The sequence below is a fragment of the Mixophyes fleayi genome, chromosome 6, assembly GCF_038048845.1.
Source record: "Mixophyes fleayi isolate aMixFle1 chromosome 6, aMixFle1.hap1, whole genome shotgun sequence".
Taxonomy (NCBI): Eukaryota; Metazoa; Chordata; class Amphibia; order Anura; family Limnodynastidae; genus Mixophyes; species Mixophyes fleayi.
Window position 1 is genome coordinate 215,824,668 of NC_134407.1, and position 22,173 is coordinate 215,846,840.

Genomic DNA, 22,173 nt, shown 5'->3' on the forward strand with positions numbered 1-22,173 from the left:
ATTGGCAAATCATGCTCGGACTTGTAGTTTCACAACACCTGGAGTGTCACAGGTTGGCCAACACTGACCTAGACCCTAAGCTGGTCAAGCACCAAGGGATAATATAACGTACCTCCCAACATTTGTAGTCTCGAAAGAGGGACCAATAAGTCACGCCCCCCATAGAGCCCGATCACCGCCCACGAACTTCCTGTTTGCGCACAGCTCGCGCATGTGCAGTAGCGGCTTTTGGACAGGTCCTGCCCCACTTCCTCCTATGTCCCAGTATCAGAGCATGCGCTCCGATACCGGGACAAATTGTAAATCGGGCGGGACAGTCCACTGAAATCGGGACACTTGGGAGATATGATATAGGGAAACTTTCCCCTTAAAAATTAAAGGCAACTCACAATACGACAACAGTAGACTATAAAACATTTCAGTACAAATGTTCCAATCACTATCATGATAAAAAAAAATGAGAGCTCTAGGAAGTTACTAGGATTCAGCTGCAATTCTTCCCTTAAGGGTTCTAAATTGGATTCACTTCCGTTTCTGTCCCCTTTTTCATGTCTATCCCGCTTGTCCTGGAGTACTTGTCATTGTTTTAAGTTTTGGGTGATGTCCAAAGTATTGAAAACTAGAGAGTTCTAGACATTGAATTATGAGATTTTGCATTATGTAAAACCTTTAAACTTTTGTCTTTTAAAGCAGAAATCCCATTAAAAAATGATTTATAATTCTGCTCAGTGTCTTGTGACTACCATAACAACCGGTTACATGATGTAGAGAACAGAGAGGCTTTGGATCACCCCTGAGCTCTAACTGCACTGTAGAATCCTCCCCTTAATTCTCCCACTTCTGCCATCATAAGACAAGCTGAGAGCAGTGAGTCTATGTGTGTGTGTGTGTGTGTCTGGCAGCCATACTTTTCTGGTTTCCAGAGAGATTTTGAAAATGAGATAAAGATTTGGAGGAGGGCATCTAAGAAAAATCAGATGCATGCTTGAAAAGTACTTAACTTGCTAAAGAAACAAAAAGCTTCAATGTGGGATTGCTGCTTTAGGTAAAGGCCTTTAACTCCCCCATGAAGTGTACCCTTGTGATGAGTGCTCTTAGACGTAAGAGAGTTCACATAGCTTTCCTGCAAGAAACACATCCGACAGGTATACATTCTTCCTTAATAGGTAAATAGTTCACACAAACATTTTTTTTTTTATCAAATAGTGGCTTTCTAGGACTCCCACACAGATTTAGACGGTAGGTACCCAGTTGTCCTTTGGACCATTCAATCTGGTTACATAATCTTGGTTTGCATTTATGCACCTAATCAGGGCTATTATCACGCATCTCACCATGTGGTTCATTCTGTGCTTTGGTTTCCCTTGGTTACCGCTATCTGGTGTTCCTCTATCATCGGACACCCTCTTGCCTAGTGGTCTGCACATGTGTTACCCTGGGAACCTTCAAAACCTCCGCTCTGCAGTGATTGGATCATTCACAGCCAGTTCCTTTTATAAGGGACCTCCTCCCTTTTATGGGTGTCAGATCATCAGGTCTCTACCTGGTAGGAAGCATTCTCTCTGACTCCTATTGTTCCTGACATCGTGGATGGTGCAGCTCATCGCTTCCCAGCATTATCGCCGCAGAGCATCGCTCATCATTGGTCCTGTTCCAGCGTTATAACACCTGTGTGGATCTCAGTGCTATTGCTCTCTGCAGCTAATCGCTTCACCACCTTATTGGTTCAGCTTCCCTCAGTCAAGACCTGTAGATTCACTGCAAAACATCGCTCACCATCGGTCCTGTTCCAGAGTTATACTCCTGTGTGGACCTCAGTGCTCCAGCTCTCTGCAAGGGCATCTCTTCACTACTTCTGTTCTGCCTAACAGCTACTTGGTGGTTCTGCGCATTACCTGCTCTGCGCCCCCTAGTGGACCACGACCTGCGGTGGAGAGTAGCCAAGACCATATTCCCTTGCGGGAATCCCTGGTGAACACCTCTCTGGTGATAAGCGGTCACTCTAGCAGCGCTCAAGAACATTCCCATAATCTGGCTTTCGTGACAGTTAGGACACACGGAGCAAGTTTCACAGGACAACATTAGTTTGGGTGGTGATTTTAACTTATTGATCCCAAAAATAGAAAAAGACAACAGAGCACCACTTCTTTACAGACTTCCTCTAGGGACTCAAAATTGGTCTCACTGCTCAAATGACATAACTCATATTACACATAGCACGACTATAGTATTAGGGTTTAAAATTATTTTATTAAATTGTTTGTTTTTTTTTCATTCTGATGGGACATATGCATGTGTTGTCCTGCACTGTACTGTCTTCTACATACAGCAAGGAACGCAGACACAGAGCATACTTATACCCAGATTGTGTTATCCTGCACTGTACTGTCTTCTACATACAGCAAGGAACGCAGACACAGAGCATACTTATACCCAGATTGTGTTATCCTGCACTGTACTGTCTTCTACATACAGCAAGGAACGCAGACACAGAGCATACTTATACCCAGATTGTGTTATCCTGCACTGTACTGTCTTCTACATACAGCAAGGAACGCAGACACAGAGCATACTTATACCCAGATTGTGTTATCCTGCACTGTACTGTCTTCTACATACAGCAAGGAACGCAGACACAGAGCATACTTATACCCAGATTGAAATGAAAAAGTTTAATGAGATCCGCTTGTATTTGAATACCGGTAGATGCGCTATGTGCATACAAGTTACACTGCGTTATAAATTACATCGGCCCTCATCAGTGTTTAATTAATACCCAAGGCTAAGATACAACTCCAATGGGAGGGAGATCTCCAAGTAGAACTGTCAGGAAAAGACTGGGAATCGCGTATTTTTGAACTCCTTCAAAATGTCTAAATGTATTAACCATACAGAAATGTTGGTAAAGATTATAAATAGAATGTATGCGACTCCAGAAAAGTTGCTTAGATGTGCCCACTACTTCCCCAACATGTTGGCGTAATTGTGCAGAGAGGGGAGACATCTTCCATATGTTTTGGTCTTGTCCGCTATTACAGCCCCTGTGGAGTGAGATATTTAAGCGATTAAGTACGATCCTTGGTTACCCGGTTCACCCGTCCCCTGAATTGGCTCTTCTACACCATTACACAGCTTCAATGGGACAGATATGTGATGGGACAGGTCCATATATCTACCAGAGCGGCTATTGCCCAGGAGTGGATACAACCCCTTCTATCTCCAATGTCAAAGATTATCTCCAAAATAAATTTCAGCTTCGAAATGGAAACACTCAGTGTGCCTTACTCCTCAGCAGCTGCCTCCCCATTAGTAAAGTGGCATATTTATGTGACTGAGGGGGAGGGAGCACCAATTCGAGACTCACAACAGAGCAATAGAGGTATGCCCTCAAGCTCTTCGATCTTAGTCAACCTAAAGAATCCCATCGCTTTGGTTAGGCACCTGGGTATGCTCATGCATTGTGTAGGGGAAAACTGACCGGGTCTTCCTGCCTGCTCCTTAGTTATGCCATAATAAGGTGGTGATGCTGTGTATTTATTTGTCAAACCATGTATTCTATAATATATTGTTGTGCTCCACACCCACTACGTACCCTCCCCCTTCCTTCCCTTATTTCTTTTTGTCCTTCCCCTTCTTTTTTCTGTACCCCTTAAAAATCTGAAAAAAAAATTAAAGTTAGAAAAAAAAAAAGAAAGAAATTGGGATTGCAATTGAGGTTTTTATTTTTAATAATATTTTATTATACATTTACACAAAAGGGAAGGCACAGGACATTGAAGGGTAAAAGGGGAGCAATAGAATAAAACTTACATTGGGTATACATCAGTCTTAATTACAACATACCTCATAATAGATTAATATTATCGGTCATAACAAAAATTCTAATTGATTAAGTACTGGAGGGATGAGACTTCTAGAGAAACGGACAGAAGGAATACTTGTTAGTATAGGGATGAACGTGGCAGGTGGAAGAAAGAGAGGACTGGTAAGAGAACAATTTCCCAGGCTACATATATACACAAGTAGATTCAGGGTGAGGGGATCTTCATTGATCTAAGCATTCAGTCCCAGGATTCCCACAAGATGATGTGATGTTGTCTAGTTTGTACATCTGCCAAACATTGTTGATAAGAGCAGATGTGGGGGATCCAGTTCCTCCCAATTCCGAACAATCAGACATCTAACTGCTGTGAGAATAGGCTGAGAGTTTCCATAGCCGTTTTGGCACTTAGAGGAGACCCACAAACTCCACACATAGATAAGGCCCTGGTATCAGACTCATGAACCAGTGCTGTGAGGCAGAAGAGCTAACCACTGAGCCACCGTGTATATGCTTTTCACACCTGACCCCGGGAGTGGGTCTTTGTTGTTGTTTTTTTTTTTGTTTTTTTTTTAAAAACTAGCAACCATGACTGGAATTACCTTTTCACACTTGCCGCCAGGACTAGCATTTGCTTTTTACACTAGCTTCCAAGTAGTTAACTCACTGCACTCTAGCAGGCATAGGGTTAACACAATCAAGCAATCGTTATGCTTTTAGAAAGGCTTATGAAGTAATTTAGAGCACCTAGAACGCGTTAAGGGTTTTAACATCATTACAAAATAGCAGTGCTTGTACATAAAATTAATATAAAAATGGCACTGTCCTTACAAACAAGACTATGCTTTAATCAAAAATGAGTAAATGGCCTAGTGGTTAGCACTTCTGCCTCACAGCACTGGGGTCATGAGTTCGATTCCCGACCATTGCCTTAACTGTGTGGAGTTTGTATGTTCTCCCTGTGTTTGCCTGGGTTTCCTGCGGGTGCTCCAGTTTCCTCCCACACTCCAAAAACATACTGCTAGGTTAATTGGCTGCCATCAAAAATTTACCCTAGTCTCTGGCTGTCTGTCTGTCTATCTCCCTCTTTGTCTGTCTGTGTCTGTGCGAGTGTGTGTCTATATTAGGGAATTTAGACTGTAAGCTCCATTGGGGCAGGGACTGATGTGAATGAGTTCTCTGTACAGCGCTGCGGAATTAGTGGCGCTATATAAATAAATGGTGATGATGATGATGAAATGGCACTGTCCTTACAAACAAGTCTATGCTTTAATCAAAAATGAGTAAATCCAGATAAATATACAATCTCCATTAGCAAGGAGAGTGGAGCCAGAGAGAACCTCACACCCAGGGCTGTACACTACTTAACCTGGGGTGTGTGCACAATTATTTCAGTTAGTAAAAACAACACCTGACTGGTATTATAGTTCCCACTTGTGAGCAAGTTGTGTATATACAAATGCTTATGGCAGAGTTTCAACAAAGTGAAAAATTAAGCTCAGCCCTATGTAAATGGTGTGGAACCGAGCAAGATACCCGATGCAAGTATGAGAGGTGTGTGCTGGTAATCTCACCTAGATGTTAGTTCTGCCACAGCAAGGAGTCCGCTGAGAGTTCTACTTTCTGCATTGTGCGGTGTCAGCCTCTCTGCACTTAATGGATATCTCACAGTGTTCCATGGTGGAGATTACTGAATTGTCCAGGACCTGATAGGTAGTTACCTACAGGGTAATATGGAATAATGACCAAGATCCAGCACCTGAGTGTAAAGTATGGAGTGAATGTCTCCAGTGACACACGAGGTGCACATGTGGGTTACCACCGAGTGTCTATGGAGGACGGGGTCCAGCAAAGTCCAGGATGGGACAGTGTGCAGGAAGTCACCACTAGAATGCTTGTACAAATGGATATATATTGATATATACTGTAGCTACAGGCTTCCAGAGTACAGAGAAAGACTGACAAAAAGGGATGGGACATTCAGTGGGACTGTGGAATTAGATTACGTGGAATTAGGTTAAGGAGGATTTTGGAAATTTGATTACAAACTGGTCACAAGCACGAGCCAGGTTATAATCTGTCCCCTTTCTTCGTTATATTAGTAGTTACAAGGCATAGAAGGAAAATGTGCACACAGTACATGGTAGAATATGAATGAAATACATCAATTATCACATTTCAAAAGTAACAAATACCCGTAACACACAGTATGTTATTATAAACAGGGGAATGTTAATAACCACACAGAGAGCAATTCTGCAACTCAGGTTACTACTATTAACGAGGAAAACAAAAATAATACAATATCACACAGGGCGTCAGCTTGATCATCATCTTCAGTAACAACTTGAATAAAAAAAGTAACCCAGATAATGGGAGAAATACGTCACATTTAAGGAGGTTTGTTGTTTTGATAAGACACCTTCCACTTCAAAACACACAAAAAAACATTTAAACAGAAGTGAAGTAAAGTAGCAATCCCGTGAAAATACAGAAGGAAGGAAATTGTTCTATCGCACCAACTGTGGAACAATTACCTAGATTATGTAATTATCATGGGAGAAAACTCCTCAATATTCATCTATATCTAGGGTACAACCTTAAACGCAAATATAGTACGAATCAAAGAGAATAGAACAGGAGTTTGTTAAATAAGGTGCACTGAAATGTCCCAAAATTAGTAGTATGTATACAAAACATTCAACAAAATATAACTTTAATTATATATAAAAGAAACCAGCAAAATATATATAATGATATCAGACTTAATAAAAACAAATTGTGTATTTAAAATGACTGAGTGCACTTGTAGCTTTGTCCTCTCTCAGCAGGATGGGGTATAATGCTTAATATAGGCCTGGTTGAGAGGTCAGCTTACAGGATAAGAGATTATATTATATTCAAGTATTTGTGGCTTCAATAGCCATGGTAAGTATATCGCTGAGAATAGTAAAAAGATAATCTAAATATAATAAAATAGATCATATAGTTAATCCCTGTGGTCTGACCAAATAGCTATGGTTTATGTTGTTAGTGAGTCCATATGAATATTAACTTGTCTGCCTCCTTATTACTCATAGCTGACCAGGGATAGTAGAACATATTGTCACTAGAACAGTCCTATCTGCAATGGCGGTTCCAGCAAGATAGCGCTATATATATATATCTATAATATAAAAGCCTAGCGGCGTGTGTTAGTCTGTGTGTGAAAAAAAAAACAAGCTGCAGCGCCACCTGCTGGGCAGAGTTATACACTGACCTACTAAATTCTTAGCATTATCTAATATATATTAAAAAAAAAGCCTAGCGGCGTGTGTTAGTGTGTGTGTGTGGAAAAAACTATTTTCTCAGAAAGGGCTCATCCAATTGACCTGAAATTTGGTATACTGACATCATTTGACAAAAAAAATTAGAATAGTGAAGTCAGTTAACTTCCATCATCCCCCCTTCCCCCCTTGGGAGGGGTAGTAAAGGCTAAATTTACGAGTTGAGGGCTCAAACTCATTTCGTGAGGTAATTTTACCTCATGACACACACATTAAATAGGGCGCTTGCGTGGGGAAGTAACGCTCTTCCCCTGAGGAGTCCTGGGCTAGGCCCAAATGCATGACAAGAACCTTTTTAAGACCTTAAGTAGCTTGATATGACTAGAATGCATGAGTATCATGCACGGGTTAACATACATATATATATATATATACACACACACATACATACATACATACACGAGCCGTGATCCAAGAGGGCTGAGACTATGGTAGTGTTCTGCCTTCTAGGTGCTCCTTAATATCTCAGGTCTTATAGGAGCAGACCTACAAATATATCCCCTCTATATAAATGAGAGCCAAATGCACCACAGCAGGAACGCATACGCGCTTTTCGCAAGGTAGTGCGTGCACCTTATTTAACAAACTCCTGTTCTATTCTCTTTGATTCAATCCCGTGAAAGTAATCAGGTTTGTTTTGTTTAACATGAATCATTGTGGCAGGCTATTTCCTTTTTTTTTCAGGCTGTTCTAATTGATTTACGATTCTGGTCTACTATAGCAACCACAGTCAAGATGCAGTGAGCAGAGAGGCTTTGGAACGCTCCTCTGAGCTCTGTCTGCCCTGTGACATCCTCCCTCTCTACCCTCTGCTATCACAAAGCTTTATGAGAAACTGGGTCTGGCAGCCACATTTGAATGCCAAAAAAAATTATTTTGAAATAGTGATTAGTGAATAATGAGTTTTTTTCTTAACCAATCAGATGAGAACAGAGATAGCTACTGAACGGTGTGATTTTTAATATTAATATTATTAAACATATTCACACATTCAACCAGTAGAAATGACTTTTCAGCGGTGTGAACTCAGATGCTTAACAAGATGTGATTTATATGTAAATCGTTTTCCACACTCAGAACATTGAAAGGGCTTTTCAGTACCATGACTTTTCTTATGTGTATTAAGAGTTGATTTCTGTGTAAAACATTTGCCACATTCAGAACATGAAAATGGCTTCTCCCCTGTGTGATATCGCTGATGTTCCAAAAGATATGATCTCAGTTTAAAACATTTACCACATTCAGAACATGCAAATGGCCTCTCACCTGTGTGAATTCTCTGATGTATACCAAAAGATGATTTATGTGTAAAACATTTTCCGCACTCAGAACATGCAAATGGCTTCACACCTGTGTGAATTTTCTGATGTCGATTAAAACTTGATCTATTAGGAAAACATTTTCCACATACAGAACAATTTAATGACTTTTCACTTTCATGAAGTTTATGATGTGTCTCACGAACGGTTTTCTTTGTAAACGGCTTCTCACCTTTGTGAAATCGCTGATGTATAGCAAGGTTTACTTTCTTTGTAAAACATTTCCCACATTCAGAACATCTAAAGCTTTTATCACCTGTAGGAGTTGCACTATTTGTAATAGTATCAGGAGAACATTCCTCATGATTGTGGGAATCAGATGCTGTATCTGCACTGTGAGGTACGGGATGTATATTTGGGTCAATTGGGGTTTCTCGAGAATCTCTGATGATGTCACAATCTGGAGATGAATTGTGAGGCCCCATCGCCGTATTCCTGCTGTTTATTAGATCTGTTAGATAAATAATTTTTACATTAGCTAAACAAAATGGAGAACAAAACCATAATATGTTACAATGCAGCAATACTTCTCATTATCATTGAGATATGGCTCTTTGAATCGTAAGATCCCTGTGCAGATTGAGCTGTGTCTGGAAGTTTGTAATCTACCCACTCCGTATCTCATAGGAAGAGGGGTGGGGGAGAAGAAGTATGTTCTGTCATCTGCCACTAAACTTGGCCTAGCTGGGAACAGGATGGAGTAAGAAAGCTATCGTCTCCAGAAGCCTTCTTTTGACTGGATGAATTGCAAAATCTGGGAAGTCAGCCACATTGCAATTTTCACAGTTTAGTGGTTTGAGGACTGTATCACTGTGTTCATACTGCAGGTGTTTTGCAATGAAAGAACGCCGTTGGACATGGAGCTGTGGAGGTTGTAAATGTTTTCATTCTAAATTGCAAAGGGAGTCATTCTTCCATGAGAGCCTCCGAATGGATCCTTCTATCAAACAAACTCTTATATTGTATCTTTTTAGTTATCCCTCTAAATTCATCATCTTTTGTTTGCAGATTTGCAAAGCCAGATTAGTAATTTCCCCATTTGTGGGATCAGTGACATCATCAACGGAGGAAATGACGTGCTTTACTCAGTCATTTTTTGAAGGTCTTGATGGATTAAGGATAGATCTGATAGACGTCTTCTATCATCATCATCAATTTATATAGCACCAACATATTCCGTAGCGCTTTATTCTATTCTGTCAGTCATCCGTATTTCAGAGGTATTAATAATCAATATATCTGTAGTCTAGCAACTGCAACATGACTAATTCTTCCTATTATGACAGAATATATATTGTAAGGCAGTAGTAGACAGTGCCATCTAGCCAAGGCCCAGTGCTAAATTACAGGCACTTCCAGCCCACAGATATAATCTGGGTATTATTTGTGTTTATTTTCTCAGTGTTTACTTCTGAATTAATATAATGGCAGCTCCACAAATTATGTGCTGTAGTCAGACAAGCTCCCTCTAGCCCTCACCGTCCACATAGCTTTCCACCTTTTACTCCCAATGGGTTATAATACAAGGAAGCTAGATAAAAGAATCTTCACAAAACTAGATATAATTTAAATTAAGCAACAATATGGATCAGATCACTTGCCCTCTTTGTTTGAGGTGCTAAAGCTGTAATGTTGAGATGTCCAATCTCAATTCTATACAATTAAATTACAAACATTCAGCACTACACCGTCCTTTGATGTCGTTTATTAGTATCCCTTTATGTATGATTTAATACTCACATTTGATTAATAGTGAATCCTAAAGACATGATCCAATTAGATCCACAGACTAATTGATGGATATCAAGGTTCCATCACTGTTGGTTGATGCACAGTCTGTATTAATAAATTAAGTTGATATACTATCCTCAATGCTGCCGTCTGCTCTGTCCTTCCTGCAGGTCAATGGAGACTCACTAGAATGGACAATTTGTCACATTCTTCAGCCAATTTAGGCGCAACTTCTGGGGATTGCAGGTTGCAGTCATTTATTCATTCACGGACCTCAAGAACTATTTTCAGCAATAACTGCTCCAACAAGAGCAGATCCACTATCTCAGGCACAGTACGGAGTATCACTTTCCATAGGTCCATAAGTAGTATACTGTGGCGAGTCAGGAAACAGTGAATAAAGAGCAGACAGAAGCCCCCTGTACTGAGATGTATGAGAACCAGCAGTCAGTGAGTGTGGGGAGGAAACTGGTCAGATAACTGTGCTGGTAGCACAATGATACGATGTGAGGAGAGCAGGAGTCTAATAGGGGCTGATGGCTCCTGACTCCCCCACTGGGCGGATACTATTCACCATGTTTGTACAGACAGAGGAGGGTGTAGAATAAGAGATTGTTATAATGACTGAACAAGGAGAATATGTGACTTCTGTATTTAGTGTGTATTACTCACCTGTGCTGATATCTGTAGGGATTTCCTCCTCCTTACACTGCTGATCACCCCTCACATACGTCTCTTCTTCTACCTTTATATCTTCTACTTTAATATCAGTCAGGTCTTCATACTAATCAAACCGAAAGCATCCAATCAATTGATAGCAAACAGAAGAATATTGTTTTATATGATTCACACTCCTCCCAGTAACATCTTCAATGGAGACTGAATTGCCCAATGATACCCACATCCCACACCCGCCTCCAAGACTTCTCTTGTGCTGCATTAAATTTACATGCCCAATCAGACTCTCCACCGGCCTCCAAAATTTTAAGCATTCCTTCTTTCCGGTCCAGTCCAGCTCTGCCCATATTATCACTCCATGTCACCCCTCTTCTTCTTGAACGTTCTCTATTTTGCTTGTTGGTCCTATACGTATTTTCAATATGCTATACATCCCCACTGTACAGAGCTGAAGAATTTTTTGGCATCACATAAATAAATGATAATCGTATAGAGTCACTTTGGTATTTGGTTGGATCCTCAAATCCATTTACCTGATAATCCTGTGAGGTACTGTCATTTTCTTCTGTGTGATCCTTTGAATAAAGAGGACGGGGGCATCTCTCTGGGGTATTTTCCTTACTGGATCCATCTGTAGGAAACACACAGTGACGGAAAATATTGTCTATTGCATGATTATCAGATGTGTGTATCTAGGTGACCCTCATAAGTGCTTTTACCCAGTGATGTGAGGCTCTGGTGATTCTCCATCATCACGTCCTTGTACAGATTCTTGTGTCCTTCTAAATACTCCCACTCCTCCATGGAGAAATAGACAGTGACATCCTGACACCTTATAGGAACCTGACACACACAATGATACAGTCATCACCCAGACACATCCCCTGGTGTTACTGTATAATGTCCCATTCCCAGCAGTCACCTCTCCAGTCAGCAGCTGAATGATCTTGTTGGTGAGTTCTAGAATCCTCTGGTCATTGTTTCTCTCATGTATCAGTGAGTGAGGTGGAGGCACCGTGATGGGGCTCTGGGTCCTGCCCAGTCCTGCTGACACACGGGGACGGCTGCTGGGTGACACACACTCACCAGATGTCTTCTTCACTACTTCGTAATTCTGTGTATTGAGAGAGACACTAATAAATATCACTATACATATTCCCAGAATCCATCACCTCCCTAGTATCTTAAAATGGTTGAGGATGGAAAACAGGTGGGAGGCAAAAAGTATAGAAAGTGGTCTGAGATGTGGGTCCAAACTGTGTGAGAATGATAATGGCCTAGAATGCCCTGTTAATTCTTCCGGACTAATCAGAGAAAAGAAGGTGAATCAGAGTTATCCAGGTATGGTCGCTGTAGAAGATTTCTCTGTGTTGAATGCTAGCCATATATTCCATAGACTAAATTTGCTATGTTCTGCCAATTATCATTGGCCTAGTGGTTAGCACTTCTGCCTCACAGCACTGGGGTCATGGGTTTATTTCTCGACCATGGCCTTATCTGTGTGAAGTTTGTATGTTCTCCCCGTGTTTGCGAGGGTTTCCTCCGGGTGCTCCGGTTTACTCCCACACTCCAAAAACATACTGGTAGGTTAATTGGCAGCTAACAAATTGACCCTAGTCTCTGTCTGTGTGTGTGTATTAGGGAATTTAGACTGTAAGCTCCAATGGGGCAGGGACTGATTAGAATGAGTTCTCTGTACAGCGCTGTGGAATTAGTGACGCTATATAAATAACTGCTAATAATAATAATTATCACTGCAATTACAAGCACAGGGAGTATAGGTCTCCTTATTGGAAGAAGAGATTAGTCAATGGTCTGCATAAAATACGTGTCTAAAATCAGTCCTCTGAAATCCAACATAAAAGGAAGGCGATATAAGACAATCCCACCATACATGTCTAAATGCTATGGGAGCAGACTGCACAGGTAGAGATGTCAGAGAGGAACAATTGTGTCTTAAAATACCAATTTAATATGTCTAGATAATGAGATTATCCAGGCCGTGATATGATTTGGATAAAATAACTATATATGTTCTCTGCCCTATTGGATACTGACTGGGGATGGAGCACACTTTGTGGCTGGGACATTGAGGGTCCCATCACAATTTTGCTAGGGAACCAAGTCCTTGTCATGGAAGATATGTAGCAGAGCTAAATAAGTGAATAATTATACATTTCAATCTATTCCTTTAGGGCAGCCGGGTACACACCTGGGGGGACGTTTCGGTTACTTCTCAGGGATAACTCTCAGTGGAGACGAGAGCAGGGTGAACGTTCTGCAAGATCACTCCCATTTAGGACAGGCAAGGTATTTGAACTTGGCTGGTTGTTATATAAGGTTAAAATAAATGTACAGAATTTTTTTAAGAACAGAAATATTTAAATCCAATGATCTATCAGGGTTGATGTTTTAGCCCGATAGGCAGTCATGGGAAGTGATATCATAGGGTGTGAAAAGTGAAATGTGTATCGAACAAATAGGGGCATATTCAATTAGCTTTCCGGTTCGCGGTAACGCGCGTTACCGCGAAACCTGCGCAGCATTGCGGTAATACGGTACCGCAATAACGTGGATTTTCGTACGCAACCCTATGGGCTGCAAACGAAAATCCACGTTATTGCGGTACCGCGGATTGACTTTGCGGCCCATTCCGGCGCGATCCCGCGAACCGGAAAGCTAATTGAATATGCCCCATATAATGCTATTTTGTGAATGTGGGATCCCATTTTTCACCGATTCTTGCTGCTAGAGGCTCTATGAGAAATGCAAAAAGTGGGTAAAGAGGGCAGTCCTGTGTGGTACTATAAAAATCTGGAATGAGGTAGCCGAGAAGCCATTGACAAAGGTTATTATGGAAGGGATATGGTATGAGCAAAGATGCCGTTTAGGAATTTTCCGTCACAACCCAGAGCAGCTAGTGTCCTTACCATAAACTTCCAGCTAACTCTATGTCTTCTTGGTTAGTTCTCCGACTGTTTATGGAGATCTGGCGTAAAACTCTTAACGTCTCTAGCTAAGAAGTCTCTACCTTTTGTGTTTTGGAACAAGGACTTCAGATACGCTGGTAGAGCTGCAGTTTAAACAAAAAGGAGATTAAGGTTGATTAAGCAACAGCGAAACGCGCGTCGGCGTATCAGCTGGCCACACTCGATATTTGCACTAAGAGGAGTCTGATTATTTAACTACCCCTATAAGCCCAGAGTTAGAGGGGAAACCTAGCAGGCAGTTAGCAATACACTCCCCATAACAGCAATCTGTAATAGCGCCTTTGAGTTATCCACCATACAGCGCTATTGAATACGCTGCAGGGTAGATTATACTACAACCGATTACAAATGGCAGGAATGAGTTGGAAGGGATAACATACTAGCAATTACAATTTTCAAATAACGTTTCTGCTACACTTTACATGTTACGCTACTGAATATGCTGCAGGGTAGTTTCCATTTCAACTGATTGTTGATCTGCAGGATTGAGTCAGAAGGAATTATATACCAGCGTTTGTGATTTACAAGAGGTAATTGGGACATTTTGTTCCAACCTCTAACTGCCAGCTGGACATTATCAGCCTGTATAGTCTGTTATTTAACAGACATTATATTAGAGACATAACTGCTTATTATGGCGTATGTTTCTTTATTTACTATCTGACTTATTCATACTAATCACACTATTATACCTCTGTACCAACTTATAGTGGGATTATATAGGTACTATTTTGAGTGTATCCAGCCTTTTATTTATATCCATGGGATTTTAATTGTTATATTTCAGTATATTTCACTTTTAAATTATTACCCAATAAAAGTTATGTTTTATAGGATGGTAATTATCGATATTATCTATCAGAAGATTTAGTGCACCTTATATCAGAAACTTCGCTTTTTTCTCCTTTTTGTTTAGATTATACTTGGAGTTCTAAGGTTGCACCCCAATTACCAATTAAGAGATCCTATTTAGGAGATATCTATAGGGATATATGTATTATAATTGGGTAAAATCTTATAGTCAGTGCGGTGATCCAAACTCTACTCCATAAGAGCTGCAGTTTATACAGATTCTGGGACCAGTTTTACCCAGATATTTAACACCTTGCTCTATTTTCAGTCTTCGAGTTTGTATTTGACCTATTTAACGTCTGATTTCAGAGGAGACAGTTCTTGGCCAACTACCTCATTGAAGTGGTACATTTCACCCGATGTAGCTTCAAGAGTATCTTTTCAGACTTGAATTCCAGAACAGGTCTTTGTCACATTTGCTTTACAAGTTGAGTTGCAACCTGGCCCAAAGAAGTCTCCATGAGCTTGATGCATGAGAGATCTCTCCTCCGAGTTGAGGACTGTGAGACGCAAGGTGTAGTATGGGAGGACCTCCACGACTGGCGGGTGCAGATTTGTATGTGGTTCTATGAGATACTGGTTATCCCAAGAGCAGTGCACTTGAAAGAACTATGTCCAATCATTAGTAGTGTGCAATAAAGACTCTTGGGGCCTGAGACATTAAGGAAAGTAAGAAGCAAATGTTCTCCAGGACAAATCTTATTCTAATACAAGGGGTGCAAATGACTTTATAATTTTGCATACCAGGTAAATACTGGCTGTTCTTTCATCTAGAACACAAATACTTAATAGCTTCATTTTTACATTGAAATTTGAAGTTGATCTAGGACATCCCCTATCCCAACTATAAATCTGTCCACACATTTTAAATTTACCCCCTCCCCCCATCCAAAGCAACATGGTGTTGCCCAAGTGCAAAGTTACTCCTTTTTTTATGCTTTGCTCTCCTTAATGACTCAGGCCCTTGATGAGCATGCTGGATGGCGGGAACTAGACTGCATCAGGTAACTGCGCAGTCTTGGGGCGCACAGCTCCGCAATCTCTGCACCTAAATATAAATGTCACATTCCTGGGATGCCTCACCTCTCCAATCAGCAGGTAGATGATCTCCAGAGTGAAATGTAATATCTTCTTCTCAGTCATGTCATTCCAGTCCTTGTCCATCTCCAGTAGACTGACCACTTAAAGAGGTCAACAGAGAAGACCCTGTAATGCAATAATATGCATGTAAATAAAATTGCTATAAATAAATGGATCAGTGACAGATATCCCATCTACTGAATATGTTGCACAGAAGGTGAAATAATAGAGATGATTTAATGTCCAATAAAAAAAAATAATAAGTTTTATGCTGCATAGTCCCTCACACATCACTTGTTGGGATATAGGGAACACCCGTCAGCTTCGAGTTGCATATACACACACACACACACACACATATATACATACACACTGTATGGACAAAACTATTTGGCCACACCTGTTAATTACTGAATTGAGGCATTTCAATCAGACCTGTTGCCAGAGGTGTGTAAAATCAAGCGCCTAACCATGCAGACTCCATTTGCAAACATTTGTGATACAAAATGGGTCCCTCTGAAGAGCTCAGTGACTTGAAACGTGGTACTGTGATAGGATGCCACCTTTGCAATAAGACGGTTCGTGAAATTTCATCCCTGCTGGATATTCCATGGTCAACTGTAAGTGATATTAGAAAGTAAAAGCGTTTAGGAACAAGAACTCAGCCACGAAGCATAAGGCCACGTAAAATCAAAGAGCGGGTTCCACGACTGCTAAGGCGCATGGTGTGTAAAAGTCGATAAATGCTCTGCCGATTCCATAGCTGAAGAGTTCTGAACTTCCACTGGCATTAATGTAGGCACAAAAACTGTATGGTGAGAGCTTAATGGAATAGATTTCCATGGCCAAGCAGCTGCATGCAAACCTCACATCACCAAGACCAGTGCCAAGCATCGGGTGGAGTTGTGTAATGCTCACCGACACTGGACTGTGGAAACATGTTCTGTGGAGTGATGAATCACACTTCTCTGTTTGGCAGTCAGATAGGAGAGTCTGGGTTTGGCGGATGCCGGGAGAACATTACCTAACATGACTTATGCCAACTGTAAATTTGGTGGAGGAGGGATAAATGGTATGGGGCAGTTTTTCAGGGTTTGTACTTATCTCCAGTAGATGGCAATCTTAATGCTTCAGTATACCAAGTCATTTCGGGCAATGCTATGCTTCCAACTTTGAAGAAACAGTTTGGGGAAGGCCCTTTTCTATTCCAACAAGACTGTGCCCCAGTGCACAAAGCAAGGACTACAAAGACATTGTTTGATTAGTTTGGAGTGGAAGAACTTGACTAGCCCTCACAGAGCCCTGACCTCAAGCCCATCGAACACCTTTGAGATGAACTGGAACGGAGATTGTGAGCCAGGCCGTCTCGTCCAACATCAGCGCCTGACCTCATAAATGCTCTACAGAATGAATGGGCACAAATTCCCACAGAAACACTCCAACATCTTGTGGAGCCTTCCAAGAAGAGTGGAAGCTGTTATCACTGCAAAAGGGGGACCAACACCATATTATAGCATATGTATTTAAAGACAAAGTCTTTACAGTCCCTGTTAGTGTAATGGTCAAGGGTCTGAATACTTTTACATTAATGTGAAAGTTCCGACTCCTGCTGCAAAAAAGTACTCTGACCAATCGAGGCATGGACTCTGACTTGTTTTTCCAGCACATCTCACAGATGCTCAATAGGATTGAGATCTGGGGAATTTGGAGGCCAAGTCAACACCTTGAACTCTTTGTCATGTTCCGTAAACCATTCCTGAACAATATTTGCAGTGTGACAGGGCACATTATCCTGCTGATAGAGGCCACTGCCATCAGGGAATACCATTGCCATGAAGGGGTGTACTTAGTCTGCAATTATGTTTAGGTAGGCGATATGTGTCAAAGTAACATCTACATGAATGTCAGGACCCAAAGCTTCCCAGCAGAACATTGCCTCCCCTGGCTTGCCTTCTACCCATAGAGCATCCTGGTGCCATCTCTACTCCATGTAAATGATGGACACGCACCCGGTGGTCCACATGATGTAAAAGAAAACATGATTCATCACCTTCTTCCATTGCTCCATGGTCCAGTTCTGGCACATGCCCATTGTAGGTGCTTACGGCGGTGGACAGGGGTCTGCATGGGCACTCTGACCAGTCCGCGGCTTCACAGCCCCCTACGCAGCAAGCTGCGATTCACTGTGTGTTCTGACACCTTTCTATCATAATCAGCATTAACTTTTTTTCAGCAATTTGTGCTACAGTAGCTCTTCTGTGGGTCTGGAACAGACGGGCTAGCCCTCACTGCCACGTGCATGAATGAGCCTTGGACGCCCATGACCCAGTCCCCTGGTTCACTGGTCATCCTTCCTTGGACCACTTTTAATAGGTACTAAACACGGCACACCAGGAACACCCCCACAAACCTGAGGTTTTGGAGTTGCTCTAGCCATCACAATTTGGCCCTTGTCAAAGTCGCCGAGATACCTATAATTTTTTTTGCTTCCAACACATTAACTTCAAGAACTGACTGTTCATTTGCTACCCAATATATGTCATCCCCTCACAGGTGCCATTGTAACGAGATAATCAATGTTAATCACTTCACTTGTCAGCGGTTTTAATATTGTGGCTGATCAGTATATATGTGTACACACACACCATTATAACTCTGTGTCTGTTATTGTATAGTCTCTGTGTGAATATTTCATGATTGTACAGCCAAACCTCAGTTTAATGGAGGCTGAACAAGGCCATTCACTTCTAACTAAGTGCACTTGCTGGCTTTGGGAAAGCGGCAGGAGAGATGAGAGCTGCAGTCTGTCTAGTATGATGGCTGTTTGAATTAAGGATCAGTAAACTAAAATAAAAGTAATTTTAATTTCCATGTCCCTGCTGCACCTCACTGTCAGGGCTGTGCAGGGGTTCAATAAAAAGCCCTGCTGGAGAAACACAGTTTCACAATAATAGCAATATAATCATCATAATATCAGTGCTATTACCTCTTCTGGCATTCAGATCAGTAGTAGTAATAATAATAATAATAATAATAATAATAATAATAATAATAATATCAATTATTCCCACTTCCAGCAGACACTCAGCTCAGTAATAATGATAATAATATCAGAGTTATTCCCACTTCCAGCAGACACTCAGCTCTGTAGTAATAATAATATCAGAGTTACTCCCACTTCCAGCAGACACTCAGCTCTGTAGTAGTAATAATAATAATAATAATAATAATAATAATAATATCAGAGTTATTCCCACTTCCAGCAGACACTCAGCTCTGTAGTAATAATAATATCAGAGTTACTCCCACTTCCAGCAGACACTCAGCTCTGTAGTAGTAATAATAATAATAATAATAATATCAGAGTTACTCCCACTTCCAGCAGACACTCAGCTCAGTAATAATAATAATAATAATATCAGAGTTACTCCCACTTCCAGCAGACACTCAGCTCAGTAACACAGATGCTGCACATGACCTATAACAGGAGATAGAGAGGACAGAACAGGACATTATGATAAAGCTGTCACGTACCTGGAATCACAAAACTTATAAGAAGTTAATAGTTACAGGAATGGACCAGCACAAAATGTCCGCCGCCCTGTACTATATGAGGCTGCCAGAGACCCTGCACCGAGGACATCCGTGTTTACTTTTGTGTGGCCCGCTTGGCTTTGATGACGTCACGCCTTTACGATTGGTCAGCCGTTCGACTATAAGCGAGAGTGGGCGTTCCAGCTATTCCCGATCTGATCATAAACACAGCAGCCATGATGGATGTGGGCATATGGTGTAGCGGCCATGATGGATGTGGGCATATGGTGTAGCGGCCATGATGGATGTGGGCAGATGGTGTAGCGGCCATGATGGATGTGGGCAGATGGTGTAGCAACCATGATGGATGTGGGCATAAGGTTACATCGATCCCCCTATTGCAGAGATTCCCACCTAACCATGGACTCTGCAGGGCTATGAGCATCACTGGTCAGTGGTAAGACTGCACTGCTGTTACTCTGGACACTGAGCACACAGGGTAAGGGAGAGGGGTCTGGGTATTGGTGTTGCAGTGAGTGACAACATAGGTGTCAGGAAATTAATTTGCCAGCTCTGCTGTCACAAACATGCTGATGGGATCACAGTTGTTTATGCTTCTTAACCATGTGTCCTGGTCCCAGAGCCATTACTAAGAATTCTAGTGCCTGGGGCGAGAAAGAGAAATGCCGCCCCCTAGCCCTCAATTTTAACCAAACTAACCTAAAATATTCCTAAATTGCGCCCCCCCTTCAGTGTTGCGCCCTGGGCGGTCGCCCCTGTCACACAGCCCTAGTTATGGCCCTGCCTGGTCCCATATGACAGCTGTATTGACATTGGTAGAGGTGACCAGGTCCCTTGCAGTTACTGTCTGGGGCAGCAGCGCCAAAAGGGTTAACTCCCAGTATTATAATTGTGCTGTATATCATACTTGCCGAGTTCTTCAAGTCAGCATCCGGAAGTTGCTGGGGGGAGGTGGGGCTCAGCAAATTGCGTAATTTTGACCCCACCCCTGTGATGTAATGACCTCGCCCCTGCTGTAAAATGGCGCATCATTTTACAGGCGGGGAGCGGGGTCAACTTGCAGCATTTTTTATCTAATTTTGCCCACTTCACTACGAAGTGGTTAGATGCGGGAGTCTGCCATGCTCTCCCGGGAGACCTACCCGGAATCTGGGAGTCTCCCGGACATTCCAGAAGAGTTGGCAAGTACGCTGTATATTCAAAAACAAATATATTAAATGATAACAATATGTATTTTCACTCACCGGGTGTTCCAGTGGGGATCGGGGGCACCTCTGGTGCTCTTTTACCAGTGTTTGAACGGACCGGAGCACTGTGGTGGTGGTGTTGGGAGGAATGCAGGGGATGTGTCCATGGTGGTCAAATGGAGGGGCTGTAGTAGCAGGTAGCAAGGACATACATTGCCTCCTGGGAATCCCAAGAGGCAAAGTGCCACCCTGGAACCCCGCTTTAAACCTCCAGCCCAGACTTAGTGAGTGGACAGACTGATGGGCTGATTCATCAAGGAACGTATCTGCCGATTTTGTGCGCATCGTATGAAAAATCACTCGGTGCACACCCGGAACCGGGACATGCGCCAATGAACACAGCCCTGTCCGCTCCTTCATACGCAAAGGACAGAGCTGTGTTCCCTGGTGCATGTCCCTGTTCTGGGACACGTGGCCACGTCCGACTCATGCTCTGGGAGTCTCAAAGGTACTTGTTCTTCTGCCGTAGCTCTTGCTACAGCTACAGGGCCAGTCTATGTCCTGATCACATTTTTGCTATAACATATGTTTGCAATCAGGAGTAACTGTAAGAAAAAAATGTTTGTATGTTCAGTGGACATTAAGAACATCCTAATAAATGTATTTCCTGCAAAAAAAAAAAAAAAAACTTTTTTTTTTTTAAACTGTTTTAACATGAATGTCTGTATTATTAACAGGTGACATTGATGCATTTTTTTTCTGCTGTCTTTTGTGAATTTAAAGTTCAAAAATCCACATAGGTATTGGATGTATTCTGCAGTTTCCTGTGTAGTACATCCAAATTCATCAGCGCACGTGTTTTCAGATCTGTTCCTTGTTGAATTCAGGAGTGAGCAAAGTTGAAAACAAACACACATTTCGCTCAGTATGCATGCCTTGATAAGTCAGGCCATGAAAGTAGTGTTTAAATGTGTGGCAAGGTCCAGGCTAACACATATGCAAGATACACTACATGGACAAAATTATGTGGACACTATTACTAATTAATGTTTGACTATTTCAGAAATGTCCATTGCCAACAGGTGTATAAAATCAAGAATACAGCCATGCAAACTCCATAGAGAAACAGCAGAAGGGGTCATACTGAAGAGCTCAGTGAATTTCAACACGGCACTGTCATAGGATGCCACCTTTCCAAAAAATCAGATTGTCAAATTTCTCTCCTGCTAGAGCTGCCCTGGTCAACTGTCAGAACAGTTTTGTGAATAGGAAACATCTAGGAGCAAGAACAACTCATCGGTAGACCACACAAGCTCACAGAACAGTAACGGGAGGTGCTGAAGTGTGTAGCTGGGAAAAATCTGTCCACAGATGCAACAATCACTGTTGAGTTCCAAACTGCATCTGAAAGCAACGTCCGCATAAGTGCTTCCATGGTCAAGCAGCAGTACATAAGCCTCAGATGGGCAGCACAGTGGTGTAATGGTTAGCACTTCTGCCTTACAGCACTGGGGTCAACATTGAGTTCAATTCCCGTATCTCTATCACAACTTCCGGGTTCTGTTGTCCCGGTAACCAATCTCAACCCTCATTGGAACCCTACGCGTTTCGTCACTCAGACTTCGTCAGGGGTCC

The 22,173-nt window shown here is 41.9% G+C and overlaps 1 protein-coding gene across 2 annotated transcripts; it reads right to left on the reverse strand.

The window, feature by feature from the left end:
- Positions 1–8,066: 8,066 nt before the first annotated feature.
- LOC142159924 (gastrula zinc finger protein XlCGF66.1-like) lies at positions 8,067–19,456 on the reverse strand. 2 transcript variants are annotated; one of them, XM_075214805.1, is made up of 7 exons: positions 19,331–19,456; positions 15,800–15,922; positions 11,797–11,988; positions 11,594–11,717; positions 11,408–11,505; positions 10,869–10,980; positions 8,067–8,916 (listed from the first exon to the last, which is right to left on the reverse strand). In XM_075214805.1, the coding sequence occupies exons 2-7, from the start codon at positions 15,878–15,880 to the stop codon at positions 8,159–8,161; spliced, it is 1,365 nt and encodes a 454-aa protein (XP_075070906.1). In that variant the 5' UTR covers positions 15,881–15,922; positions 19,331–19,456; the 3' UTR covers positions 8,067–8,158. The 2 variants fall into 2 exon arrangements, with proteins under 2 accessions (XP_075070906.1, XP_075070907.1); XM_075214806.1 differs by lacking the exon at positions 19,331–19,456 and having other exon boundaries at positions 11,594–11,672; positions 15,800–16,660.
- Positions 19,457–22,173: the final 2,717 nt, after the last annotated feature.